At 43.4% G+C, this 13,207-nt stretch overlaps 1 protein-coding gene across 1 annotated transcript; it reads right to left on the bottom strand.

Annotated features, from left to right (window-relative positions):
• Positions 1-3,130: 3,130 nt before the first annotated feature.
• LOC138983009 (ATPase PAAT-like) lies at positions 3,131-8,898 on the bottom strand. The gene is made up of 6 exons (XM_070356411.1): positions 8,707-8,898; positions 7,577-7,889; positions 6,704-6,901; positions 5,712-5,832; positions 5,229-5,442; positions 3,131-3,958 (listed from the first exon to the last, which is right to left on the bottom strand). Exons 1-6 carry the CDS (start codon positions 8,805-8,807, stop codon positions 3,769-3,771), a joined length of 1,137 nt encoding a protein of 378 aa, XP_070212512.1. The 5' UTR covers positions 8,808-8,898; the 3' UTR covers positions 3,131-3,768.
• Between the last annotated feature and the right edge of the window lie 4,309 nt (positions 8,899-13,207).

The following is a 13,207-nucleotide window of genomic DNA, read 5'->3' as shown; positions in this document are numbered from 1 at the left end:
TGTCATTTTGTATGTGTTAGCACCTTGAAAATAATGGTACATGTGCACTGAAGCAAAACTATGCAGGAATGCATACAGTGTATTCACAAGATACAAGTGTTCCAAATATTGATGTACGTTTAACTTAAATCCCTTGTCCACTTGATGATGTACCTCTATCATTTGTTCGGCATAACTTGAGCCTGTCATACCCTTGCATTTATAAGTGAATAATAATGTCGAAAGCTCTAAAGATACATTGTACATCTCTGCTCCTGGTACTGAGCTACAATTACCTTAAATCCCTTGTCCACGTAATATTTATCATTCTTGTACATATTCCAGAACCTGTAGTACAGACATGGGACTGCTCCGATTTTTATCGGAATTCCGATATTTTCCTTAGCTCACAGACCATTCTTGAGATCGATGCAAATTCGTTGAGAAACAAGAAGAGCAAACGCTCGATCGAGTCACTTTCGCAGTTCTGAATATTATATGAGGCATCAGATGGACAGGAAGAAATTGCTATTCACAACACAATGAGTCACGTTCACATAAAATTTGAGCCCGGTCACTTTTATAGTTTCCGAGAAAAGCCCAACGTTAAGTTGTGTGTTGCCGAACAGAAAAGGCTAGTTATCTCCCTTGTTTTTCTGATAACGTTCGTAAAAGGCTACAGATGTAAATACTTTGATGTAAAGAATAATCCTACAAAGTTTCAATCACATCCGATGAACTTTGTCAAAGATATAAAATGTCTAATTTTTCCTTTGACGCTGACCTGTGACCTTGAAAAAGGTCAAAGGTCAACGAAACCATCGTTAAAGTGTAGAGGTCATTGGAGGTCACGACTAAACAAAATATGAGCCCGATCGCTTTGATAGTTTCCGAGAAAAGATATAAAATGTCTAATTTTTCCTTTGACGCTGACCTGTGACCTTGAAAAAGGTCAAAGGTCAACGAAACCATCGTTAAAGTGTAGAGGTCATTGGAGGTCACGACTAAACAAAATATGAGCCCGATCGCTTTGATAGTTTCCGAGAAAAGTCCAACGTTAAGGTGGTGTCTACGGACGGCCGGCCGGACAGACTAACACTGACCGATTACATAGAGTCACTTTTTCTCAAGTGACTCAAAAAGGGGGTAGGGGGGTGGTGGTATGAACCGTTCAGCTGAAGCTGTCTGCGTCTGAAGTCAGTGCATTCGCACCCCAGCACTCGCGTGAACCCATAGGTGGTGGTATGAACCGTTCAGCTGAAGCTGTCTGCGTCTGAAGTCAGTGCATTCGCACCCCAGCACTCGCGTGAACCCATAGCAGTATCATGGGTCGCGTTTGATTGGCTGTCGATCTCCGACGATTATCGCCGGGGCTTAATTATTCACCGATGGCGGTTTGTGGGTTGTTTTGATTGGCTGCCGATCTCCAAACGCCGAAGGTGAAAAAGGTAGCATCATGGCGTCTGGATTCCGTATTGTTTTGTCGGCTGTGGAAGCTCTTACGATCGACGACCAAAGTGTGAAAAACAAGTGGAAAGCCAACTGGCTGTCAGAAGAAGTGACTGTCACTATCAACAAGAAAGAAAGGCGCCAGCTCATTGGCGACAGTATCGCCAAGATATCCATTCCCGGTCAGGCCGTGTGCACGTGGTGCGACAACGGCCACTGCGTGGTGAAATACGGACTTGGTGTAGCATCTATGCATGGGGCAAGCTAGGAAAAGATAACTCTCGCTGCAAACCACGCCCACTCAAAAATCCGGTCGGCGATTTGGCTCCGGACCCCAGGGTCAGGTTACGGCAAAGTACGTCGTTTTGAGTGGTTGGTTGTGGACGATACTGACCGGTACCACTAGCAGATACATAGGGCTAGAGGTGCATCGACATTTTTTTCGCCAGGTCGCGAGAATTCTATAAAATAAATGCAAGCGAACTTTTGTCATTTTTTTCTTTTTGCGATAGGGCGAGTGCACCACCGAAATTAGTTGATGAGAACGTAGTCGGGTGTTTCATCTTTCATTAGCAACTGAAAAAATAAGGGGAAAGTTTTGTGTGTGTGTGATTGTTATAAATCACACTTTTGTTTAAAATGCTAAAACATATTATTCTTGTGGGTTTTATAGCTTTTTAAAAAGGCATGATCTCATTTTTTGCTATCAGGAGAGGCCCCAAAATGGCCTTTATAATTCTAACATTCATTTTCCGTCAGGGGGGCGAACCCCCTACCGGCCTAAGCGGCCCCTGGCTCACTTTCCTACTTTTTGAACATTTGCTGGTCTCATGTCTGGTAGTAACTTCATTTCTACAAAATACCAATTTAATGTGTGATAAATGTTAACCCCAAAAGCTGTTTGACATTTGATAATTACTAAACCTCAGACACTGGTTACAGACAGTCAGTTTCGTACCTGATTTTGCATGCCTGGCTTATTCCGTCAACAGCCATCACCCAAAATAGGCGACAGCTGTGTAGTTGCTTTTGTGAATCAAAGATTGAACTTCTTAGTCATTAACCCATCATGCCCTGCTACTGCATCTGACTGGCCATCCTGCTGTAAACAACAAACAATGGAGCACAAAGATAAATCTTATGTTCTATTTCTGGGCAGGGTTTTTTTAATTTCAGCTTTTTTGGACACTGCACCTTCTTCCGCATTCAGTATTTGGGATCTAAGCTGACATCTTTTTTTATGATGACTGTTGCATTCTGTCTGCATAAACTCAGTATGGCATTTTTAAGTGACCACACCACCAGCCAAACTGCCATCTCTCAGACAGATTTCTAAATAGAATTTTAACATGTATAACCGATTGCTGTCAGCACAAAGGCAAAACACACACTACAGAGTCAGTAAATGGATGCATCAACAGTACTGCACTGCTCTTTCTCCTCATAGTCTTCTTTGTATGTTTCCCTCTTTTATAAGCTAGTTCCCTCCCCCCTATGTCCGTGTGGCAAGAATCAGACAGCAGAGCACATCCTGCAGGCTTGTCCATACCACAGTGCTCTGAGGGACACCACCTGGCCAGAGGAGACAGCGCTACAAAAGAAGCTATACGGCCCCAGAGAGGACTTGGAGAGGACAGCACGTTTCGCCCTGCAGTCCGGACTGACGATCTAACGGCGAACGACAAGAAGAAGAAGACAAGAAGTTTCCCTCTTTCTTCTGTGTTGGTTATGTACACAGGTTTTCTTCCATTACTTTTCTCTTATAAGCCACTTTCAATTTGATCCCAGCCTGGGAATCGGAGATATTTATTCTGTGTATATCCGATCTGAATGTCTTGACAAGGGGGAAAAGTCAACCGACACAACTGGCTCTGAAACATACATCTCTCAGCAAAGCCAGAGATCAAACCCTTGACTGGCAGTGAACTGGTATTTGAACACTAACATTCCATCCGCTGGGTTACCAGTGATACCAGTGATGACCCTAGTATTTTTTTAAACCAGTACACAAACTTTTATGATGCAAACTGTCCAGAAAAAAACGGTCGGCTGGTCATTGGAACCAGTAAGAGTCCAACTCAGAGTATTGGTTTTGTTGTTTTACCAGCGAAAAAAACCCCGGTAGTTCTAAAAGTCAACCGGTAGGTTATACCGGCAGCTGATTTTTTGCAGTATTTTCTCATTTCAACCGGTAAAATACCGGTTAACACCAATACTAGAGTTCCATTGCTCAACCCATATATGACTGTTTGTGGTCACTCCGCATGAGAACCAAGAGGTCAAACCCTCAAGGCAAGGTTTTTCAGTCAACCATTCAGGCAGACCCCAATCCTTCCTGGACTATTTCTGGGCGTTCTGCAGGAGAGCAAAGATGGCGTCTAGCTTGTTGGTCATGCGTGTCTCCATCTCATCCATACGACCGTCCACCTCCTCTTTGATGTGTTGTTCAACTGCACTCAGCCGCGACTCCACGATTTTCTCCACCTTCTTGGTCACTCTGCTCTCCAAATCTGCCGCTGATTCAACATCACTGGAGAAGATGGAAAAAATGTGTCGGTCATTATGTCTTGTTCAGCAAAAACATAGGTGAAGAATATCAAACATGCAGTCAACTATCCCCTTTGTTAAAAATGTAGAGTTCCAGGTTTCATCACTGAAATGATGGTTGAATACCACATAAACTTGCTTCTCCACGATCAATAGGTATACCATTTGAGTTCAAGCAATTTATTCATGCAACATAGTTTTCAGAATCAACAAACAAAACTTTTTTTTCACAAACAATGTAGTACAATGTGTTAGCTTTCAAATGATATATATGCCACATATATATTCTCTCAGCAACAGCACTGTCTGAAAAAAGTGCAGCTTGAACAGCCCCACGTAACCCGCAGTGACGCCAGCCATGCGTTGCTCAGAATCACAATAGCCCGCTCAGAGAAAAGTAGCTCTGGATTGGTCTATGCAACGGGCTCACAACTAGGCAAATCGCTTCACGATGGCGACGAAGAAAGCACGATTGCTGCGAGATATGAAAAAAGTTGTACTTCTTAAACTAGTAGACAATTCCGTGAAATCGTCAGAGAGAATGTTGTTATGATGGGAAATTTAGCTGGGGTAGTCCCTGAACCTTGAAAAGCGGTGGATCCCTCGGGTCACGTAGAAAACCACGCAGAGAAGATTGAAACACGCTACACGGCATCGCAGTGTAAACACCGCCGCCATCTTGGATAACGCGGCGGGCGAGCATATACCAAAGCCGCTCGCCGAGTGCTTCACGAGCGCTTTCCTGCACTGCCGTAAGAAACGGCTTTTTGTCATTCGCACTGCGAGCGACCCGTGGCGAACCGCTCTGGGCAACTCGTCTCAGGGTTCAGGAAAGGCAAGGGTAAGAGGGGTTATTTCTCACACAAAGCACACAAACTTGCCTATTTCATTTCATTTTCATTTCTGAAAAAAATTATCACTTAAACAGTTATGATGTTTCACATGGTGGTTGTGTATAATTTCATTATCAGCCAAGTTAGTCAGCCATTGATGGTTCTACTACAGTGGAACCCCCTTTTAAGACCCCCTTATTTGAGACTTCCTCCCTTTTAAGACCTTGCTTTTTCAGATTTTCTGTTCATAACCTCTGTAAACGTACCCCCATTTTAAGACTCCCTCCTTTTCAAGACCGGATTTTCTCAGATTTATTTTAGGTCTGAAAAGGGGGGATCCACTGCATCTGCGAAAAAAACACTCTCAACTGAAAATGTTGACAGTTTAACCTAGCTCAGAAACACAAACGGCTCTCTCACCCAACAGTTGCCTGTTCAGCTTTCTCCTCCTCTTTCTGATCTGCCTCTCGCTGTGCTGTAACCTGGCCGCACACAGTCTGCAGAAACTTGTATGTATCTTGCTTGTCTCCCCCCGCTGCTGCAGAGTCCTGATTGACAGCCATCATTGCCATCATCTGTGTCAGCATGTTGTTCATCTGTGAGCCTTCCGCATGTGTGGAGCCTGGGGCACCACCTGATTGTGTAGGCAAAGGGATTTAAACAAGGGGAATGAGAACTGATTCATAAGCTGCAAATTAATTTAAAAATATTTTTAAAAAATTAAAAACCCACCTGGATCCCAAAATATGCTAACTAAACTCCTGTGACCAATCTTTTGATGTATTACAGAGCACAAATTACCACTGCCCCATTAACAAAAGGCAGATCAAACCAGTCAAAGAAACAGACACACAAACGAAGAAAGCTCCAAAGAAAAACTGACTTCAAACGAAAATATTATACCTTGCATATTGGCGTACATGGCTAGGAGGTTGGTTACGCCAGCCATTGTTCGTCCATCCGCCGTTGCTAGGTTTTTGTCTGTCAGCATGTGTCGCACATCATCTACTGCTCCACTTTTGTTCTGCAAAACAAACAGTTCATCTATCACCAACCGTGTTCTTTCCATTTTATAATGACCGACTTCTTCTTCTTCGTTCATGGGCGGAAACCCCCACGTTCACTCATGTTTTAGCACGAGTGGATTTTTATGTGTATGACCGTTTTTACCCCGCCATGCAGGCAGCATACGCCGATTTCGGGGGAGGCATGCTGGGTATTTTAATGTTTCTATAACCCACCGAACTCTGACATGGATTACAGGATCTTTTCCGTGCGCACTTTGGCTTGTGCTTGCGTGTACACACAAAGGAGGTTAAGTCACTAGCAGGTCTGCACATAAGTTGACCTGGGAGATCGGAAAAATCTCCACTCTTAACCCACCAGGCGGCAGCGACCGGGATTCGAACTCACGACCTCGCGATTAGGAGGCCGACGTCTTACCACCAAGCCACTGCGCCCGTCATAATGACTAACTGGGTGATGTACAACTGGCTGCATGGGCAATATCTCACTAGAAGCTCAAGTCTGGACTTGAAGAATAGTTCTCAATAGTAGCAAGATTCAAATGGCGTATATATCTTCAACTGTTTGTATAATACCCATCAAAGGGTTGTTGTCTGTTAAATGTACATACGACAATGATATTTAATGTCAGTATCTGCTGCCAACATTTTGCTGGTTTGACTAGCCTGAGCACATTGTAACAAGTTACAAATAGAAGTACAAGAAACCATCACCTGAGTTAAATTTAACTTAAAATTCAATGAGAAAAAGCATCTCCTTCAGTAAACTCAAGAATCATAATCATTGTAATCAAGTATGGTACTGTATCGACACCCCCAAAAGGAATGGCCAAAAAAGTCACAGACGGTGCCAAGCAGTACATAGCTTACCTTCTGAAATTTTTCCAGTGTTGTGAGAAAGGCTTTAGCCTCATCAGACACAGAGTCGCCCATGTTCTCGACATCGCGTTTCAACTTGTCCATGTTGACAGTTCGGCCTATCTGAGGTGCACTGGTTGTTGTGCATGGCTGAAGCACTACCTTGATGCGTGCTACCTCAAAGGTTTCGCGTAGCCCCAGTGACAAAAACTGGAATGAAGAAGACAGAAAACGTGAATAATGATCCAACACAAGCAACATGCTTCATTTTCAATAAAATCATGTAAGATTAAGAAAGACAGATTTATTTAGCAGGCATATTGCATTAAACATTGATGTGAAAGCTAATATTATGAAATATGATTGACAAAAATTGACAAACTTAATCACTTTTACTCTTTAGTTTAGACTTGTTTGAAAGTTACCGGAAAGCTCTAAATACCAAACATGCATTGTGCAATTGCTTGTTGGATTGCCTGGCAAGGCAGGGCAACCTGCTTATGATTTCAAATATTTAACTAAATTTAAGTTCCTCTAAAGCCACGTAATGCAATAGAACATGTTGATACATACAAGCTTTAAAAAAATGTATTCAGGTCTGAAAGTGGTGAGTATTTTACTCGCCATGGCGAGAAGAAATGTGTAACTGGCAAGTAGAAATATTCATCTACTCGCCAAATGCGAGTAAAGTTGCTGAAACAAAATTGTTGGTTTGGCTAGTAAAGTTTGCTCTCTGGCTAGTAAATGTTCAGAATCACTAGCCAAAGGCGAGTACACCATTTGTTGGACTTTCAGCGCTGGTATTACAAACAACAGCTGAAGATACTGGGCAATGCTCTTCCAATCCAACACTGTAAGAGAGACAGAGTTGATAGCTTCACTCACCTTGATTTTAACAGCATTCAGTGGCTCATCAAACACACAGAAGCACATGAACTGGACAATGTATCCATCAGCATCAGAGTCCTCGGAGTCTTTGAAGCCTTTCACAGTGCTGAGATAGCTACCATTACTGCCATCATATAACTCCAGGGTTCGTGCTTCGCTAGCAACTGCAAGCCTAACAATTTCAACTTTGCATACTGGTTTGCATTGCAAGGTAATTATGCAGTGATGATCTTCTTCTGATTGCTCTCCACGTGGTTTTGTTACTTGCGTTCTGTGTCCAAGCAAGGTAATGTGGTCTTTGAGATGTGGCCTGAAACAGTAAAAATGTATATATATCTGTTAGTATACTGTGTATAATAATTATGAGTGTGTATATATATATATATAAATGTGTGTGTGTGTGAACTGTTGCTAAAAGCTTAGTAATTGTTCACTGGAGACAACACTCTACTAGTAGTAGTGGTTAGGGACTGGATTGGTATCCACAAGCCTCACGGCTTTTTTTCGCGTCCCATCTCATTTTAAAATTTCACTACTGATCAAGTTTCACTTTCCACTTCAGTTAGGCACGCCTTTCACTCACCTGCGATATTAACACGCCTCCTTATCAAAACCATTAGGCCTAAAAAAAAAATAGGTGTGGTTACGGTAACCCGACCTACCCTATTTTTAGGGGCCGATCCTATAACTTTTTATTACATTTGTCAAAAAAAACACAAAAAAACCGAGTGCAAAAAACGCTATGAAAGCGAAAGCGCCCGAGTCGCACACTTATTTCCCTGTCAAGTAGGTTTAATTTGTACACATTAGAAAAAAAAGTTTAAAAAAAAAAAGTGATTGCCTACCTACCTACCCTATTTTTTTTGGCTATGTTACCGTAACCACACCTATTTTTTTTTTTGGCCTTAGGTAAATTTACATTATATTAACACGCCTCCTTATCAAAACCATTAGGTAAATTTACATTCAATCAATATACATGTATCATACAAATTCATACGTCCTGTATCCAAAAGCGCGCAGTAATCACAGGCAAAAAATCATGAGAATTAAACACACTGATTACCACAAAAACGAGGAAAGAAAAGAATCAAACCTAACAAAAACAATAACACTCCGTCACTCGCCTTCTCGTATCTTCAGCGTCGTCAAAAGCGTACTCTATGACGGTACTTGGATCGTGGTCCGTATGCCAATAGTTACACGTGACTGTGCAATAATCAGTCATGTCTTCCTTTTCTCTTCTCCAAAGTCCGACAAAATGCTAAAATTGCTGGTATTAATTAACACTCCACGACGTCAACACTGCACAGTAAAGAACTGCCTGAAAGTGAATAAAGCCAACATTATCTTCTCACTCTGTCCTATGGCGTAAAGAAGCCAAGTAAGAATTTGCATAAATAGGAATACCACTTGCCACTGGTGTCATGCAAAGATCGATCACGTTTCACACAATATGCGCGCTTGCTCTCATGTCTTATTGTGTTTTGGTGCTAATAGTTGTGGTAGAAGCCACATGTGCACAGAAATTATTGGCTGGATGTAAATAACAAGAATGCTAAAGCGTGATTAACCACTGACTTGTATTATCCTTAGCGGATTATGACTCAGTTTATTCAGTCATTCTGCAGAAAAGACAAATGCTGGAGAAAAACCGTTCTTTTCTGCAGCATTTCTGCATAATGTCATCTTTCGCCGAAGCAGCGTTTTTTTCTGCAACAAAACATTTTACTGCAGTAAAACTGATTGAAATCAAGAATGCTGCAGTAAAACGGTGCTGTTGTTTCAGTAGTGCAGAAAACCTGTTTACATTTTTTTTCTGCAGCATTTTGTACTGGCTCTTGGCGGATTATAACATTATTCAGTTATTCTGGAGAAAAACCGAAATGCTGGAGAAAAAACTGTCTTTTCTGCAGCATTTCTGCATAATGTCATCTTTCGCCGAAGCAACGTTTTTTACTGCAGTAAACAGTTTTTCTGAAGCATAATGTTTACTTGATTTTCTCAGCAGCATTATTGCGATTAACTCAAGTTTTTCTTCAGAATAGTCTGTGACAGTTTTTCTGGAGAAAAACGAACGACCTTGTAAAGTAGCGTTTGCATTCGTCGCCCCCTGGGATAGTCAGACAGACAAAATACATTCGTGTCACGCACAACTATTGGTAATTCTGGATGAGTCCATCTCTCGACAGCACCGTTTTACTGCAGCATTCTTGATTTCAATTTTACTGCAGTAAACTGTTTTGCTCCAGAAAAACCCGTTGCTTCGGCGAAAGATGACATTATGCAGAATGATGCTGCAGAAAAGACAGTTTTTCTCCAGCATTTCTGTTTTTCTGCAGAACAACTGAATAATACCAAAATGCTGAAGAAAAAGTGTACACAGTTTTTCTCCAGTAAAACAACATCACCGTTTTACTGCAGCATTCTTGATTTCAATTTTACTGCAGTAAAACTGTTTTACTGCAGAAAAAACAACGTTGCTCTCGCGAAAGATGACATTATGTTTTTCTCCAGCATTTCTGTTTTTCTGCAGAATAACTGAATAAAGTCATCATCCGCCAAGGATAACAAACCGTACACGCACTGGCACACACACACACACACACACGACTGGCACACACGTGACACAGACTGACACACACACATACACATACACACACACACACACACACATATATATATTTATATACACACACACACTGACACACACACACACACACACACCACGTGACACTGTGACAATACACACACACACACACACACACACACACACACACACACACACTGACACACACTAAACAATGTAAATATATAATGGCACATGATTGTGTCACAATTAAACTTCTTTTTACATTTAGTCAAGTTTTGACTAAATGTTTTAACATAGAGGGGGGGAATCGAGACGAGGGTCGTGGTGTATGTGTGTCTGTCTGTCTGTCTGTGTGTCTGTGTGTGTGTGTGTAGAGCGATTCAGACTAAACTACTGGACCGATCTTTATGGCATTTTGGTTTTTCTGCAAAATAATTGAATAATGTCATAATCCGCCAAAGATAGAGTTAGGTAGTTAGGCCGGGTAGAGTTAGTTATATGAAGTCTTATATCGCGCGCGTATCTCCAGACTCGGACTCAAGGCGCAGGGATCTATTTATGCCGTGTGAGATGGAATTTTTTACACAATACATCACGCATTCACATCGACCAGCAGATCGCAGCCATTTCGGCGCATATCCTACTTTTCACGGCCTATTATTCCAAGTCACACGGGTATTTTGGTGGACATTTTTTTTATCTATGCCTATACAATTTTGCCAGGAAAGACCTTTTTGTCAATCGTGGGATCTTTAACGTGCACACCCCAATGTAGTGTACACGAAGGGACCACGGTTTTTCGTCTCATCCGAAAGACTAGCACTTGAAACCACCACCTAGGTTAGGAAAGGGGGAAGAAAATTGCTAACGCCCTGACCCAGGGTCGAAGTCGCAACCTCTCGCTTCCGAGATGCGCACACCCAAAAAACGTCACGTTGATAGTCGTCGTCGGCTTCTGTGGCGCACCCGCCAACCACCAACCCAGGCGGGTTATCCAGATCCAGATCCAGATCCAGAGCGCAAGTGCGTTACCACTCGGCCACCCAGTCCTAGGGGGTAGAGGAGGGTCAGTTGAGGAGGATGTCGGGTGGGGGTAGAAGTTGAGAAGGATGTCGGGTGGGGGTAGAACTAGAAGTTAAGGAGGATGTCAGTCGGGTGGGGGTAGAAGTTAAGAAGGATGTCGGGTGGAGGTAGAAGTTAAGAAGGATGTCGGGTGGGGGTAGAAGTTGAGAAGGATGTCGGGTGGGGGTAGAAGTTAAGAAGGATGTCAGTCGGGTGGGGGTAGAAGTTAAAAAGGATGTCGGGTGGGGGTACATGTTGAGAAGGATGTCGGGTGGGGGTAGAAGTTAAAGAAGAATGTCGGGTGGGGGTAGAAGTTGAGAAGGATGTCGGGTGGGGGTAGAAGTTGAGAAGGATGTCGGGTGGGGGTAGAAGTTGAGACTGAAGGATGTTGGGTGGGGGTAGAAGTTGAGAAGGATGTCGGGTGGGGGTAGAAGTTAAGAAGGATGTCGGGTGGGGGTAGAAGTTAAGAAGGATGTCGGGTGGGGGTAGAAGTTGAGAAGGATGTCGGGTGGGGGTAGAAGTTGAGAAGGATGTCGGGTGGGGGTAGAAGTTAAGAAGGATGTCGGGTGGGGGTAGAAGTTAAGAAGGATGTCGGGTGGGGGGTAGAAGTTAAGGAGGATGTCGGGTGGGGGTAGAAGTTGAGAAGGATGTCGGGTGGGGGTAGAAGTTGAGAAGGATGTCGGGTGGGAGTAGAAGTTAAGGAGGATGTCGGGTGGGGGTAGAAGTTAAGGAGGATGTCGGGTGGGGGTAGAAGTTAAGAAGGATGTCGGGTGGGGGTAGAAGTTAAGGAGGATGTTGGGTGGGGGTAGAAGTTAAGGAGGATGTCGGGTGGGGGTAGAAGTTAAGAAGGATGTCGGGTGGGGGTAGAAGTTAAGGAGGATGTCGGGTGGGGGTAGAAGTTGAGAAGGATGTCGGGTGGGGGTAGAAGTTGAGAAGGATGTCGGGTGGGGGTAGAAGTTAAGGAGGATGTCGGGTGGGGGTAGAAGTTGAGAAGGATGTCGGGTGGGGGTAGAAGTTGAGAAGGATGTCGGGTGGGGGTAGAAGTTAAGGAGGATGTCGGGTGGGGGTAGAAGTTGAGAAGGATGTCGGGTGGGGGTAGAAGTTGAGAAGGATGTCGGGTGGGGGTAGAAGTTAAGGAGGATGTCAGTCGGGTGGGGGTAGAAGTTGAGAAGGATGTCAGGTGGGGGTAGAAGTTGAGAAGGATGTCGGGTGGGGGTAGAAGTTGAGAAGGATGTCGGGTGGGGGTAGAAGTTGAGAAGGATGTCGGGTGGGGGTAGACTGAGTTCAGGACTGAGGATTCGGATGGGGGTTTTAGCCTTTAGGAGGATGTCATGGGAAGGGTTGAGAAGGAGGGTGGGGGGAGGTCAGCAGTGCAGGTAGACTGAGGGGACATAGCGGGAATAGGGGAGGGGGGGGTCACAGTAACTCCCTCAGTGAGCCGCTCATGCCACCTCAGCCTGTGTCAAGTTGGAGGCGGTTATTAACTTGAGGGGTTTAGAGGTTGGACCAGAGACTATAGAGTATACACTCTATAGTCTCTGGTTGGACTGTGCGGGGGCATAGTATTGGCGTAAACAAGTTGAGGAAAATGAGAGGTATTAAAGGGAAACAAGTCGCGTAAGGCGAAATTACTACAATTAGTCAAGCTGTGGAACTCGCAGAATGAAACTGAAGGCACTGCATTTTTTTCACAATGACCGTAGTCCGGAGAAGGCAGTGAAATTGACGAGCCTGTTTAGCGCGGTAGTGCCGCGGTTGCGCTGTGCTGCATAGCGGCACGCAGTTTCTGTACCTCTCTTCGTTTTAACTTTCTGAGCGTCTTTTTAATCCAAACATATTATATCTATATATTTTTGGAATCAGAAATCGACAAGGAATAAGATGGAATTGTTTTTAAATCGATTTCAAAAATTTTATTTTAATCATAATTTTTATATTTTTAATTTTCAGAGCTTGTTTTTAATCCAAATATA

Source organism: Littorina saxatilis, linkage group LG12 (genome assembly GCF_037325665.1).
Source record: "Littorina saxatilis isolate snail1 linkage group LG12, US_GU_Lsax_2.0, whole genome shotgun sequence".
In the NCBI taxonomy this organism is placed as follows: domain Eukaryota; kingdom Metazoa; phylum Mollusca; class Gastropoda; order Littorinimorpha; family Littorinidae; genus Littorina; species Littorina saxatilis.
Note: the sequence above shows the minus strand (reverse complement) of the source record. Positions and strands in the feature narration are given on the sequence as shown.

Excerpts from the sequence above, each read along its gene's own strand:
- LOC138983009 (XM_070356411.1), bottom strand. The coding sequence starts at position 8,807 with ATGACTGATTATTGCACAGTCACGTGTAACTATTGGCATACGGACCAC. Across the intron at positions 6,902-7,576 it reads TGAATGCTGTTAAAATCAAG|TTTTTGTCACTGGGGCTACG; the intron begins GTGAGTGAAGCT and ends TCTTCATTCCAG. Across the intron at positions 3,959-5,228 it reads GCTGAACAGGCAACTGTTGG|TGATGTTGAATCAGCGGCAG; the intron begins GTGAGAGAGCCG and ends CATCTTCTCCAG.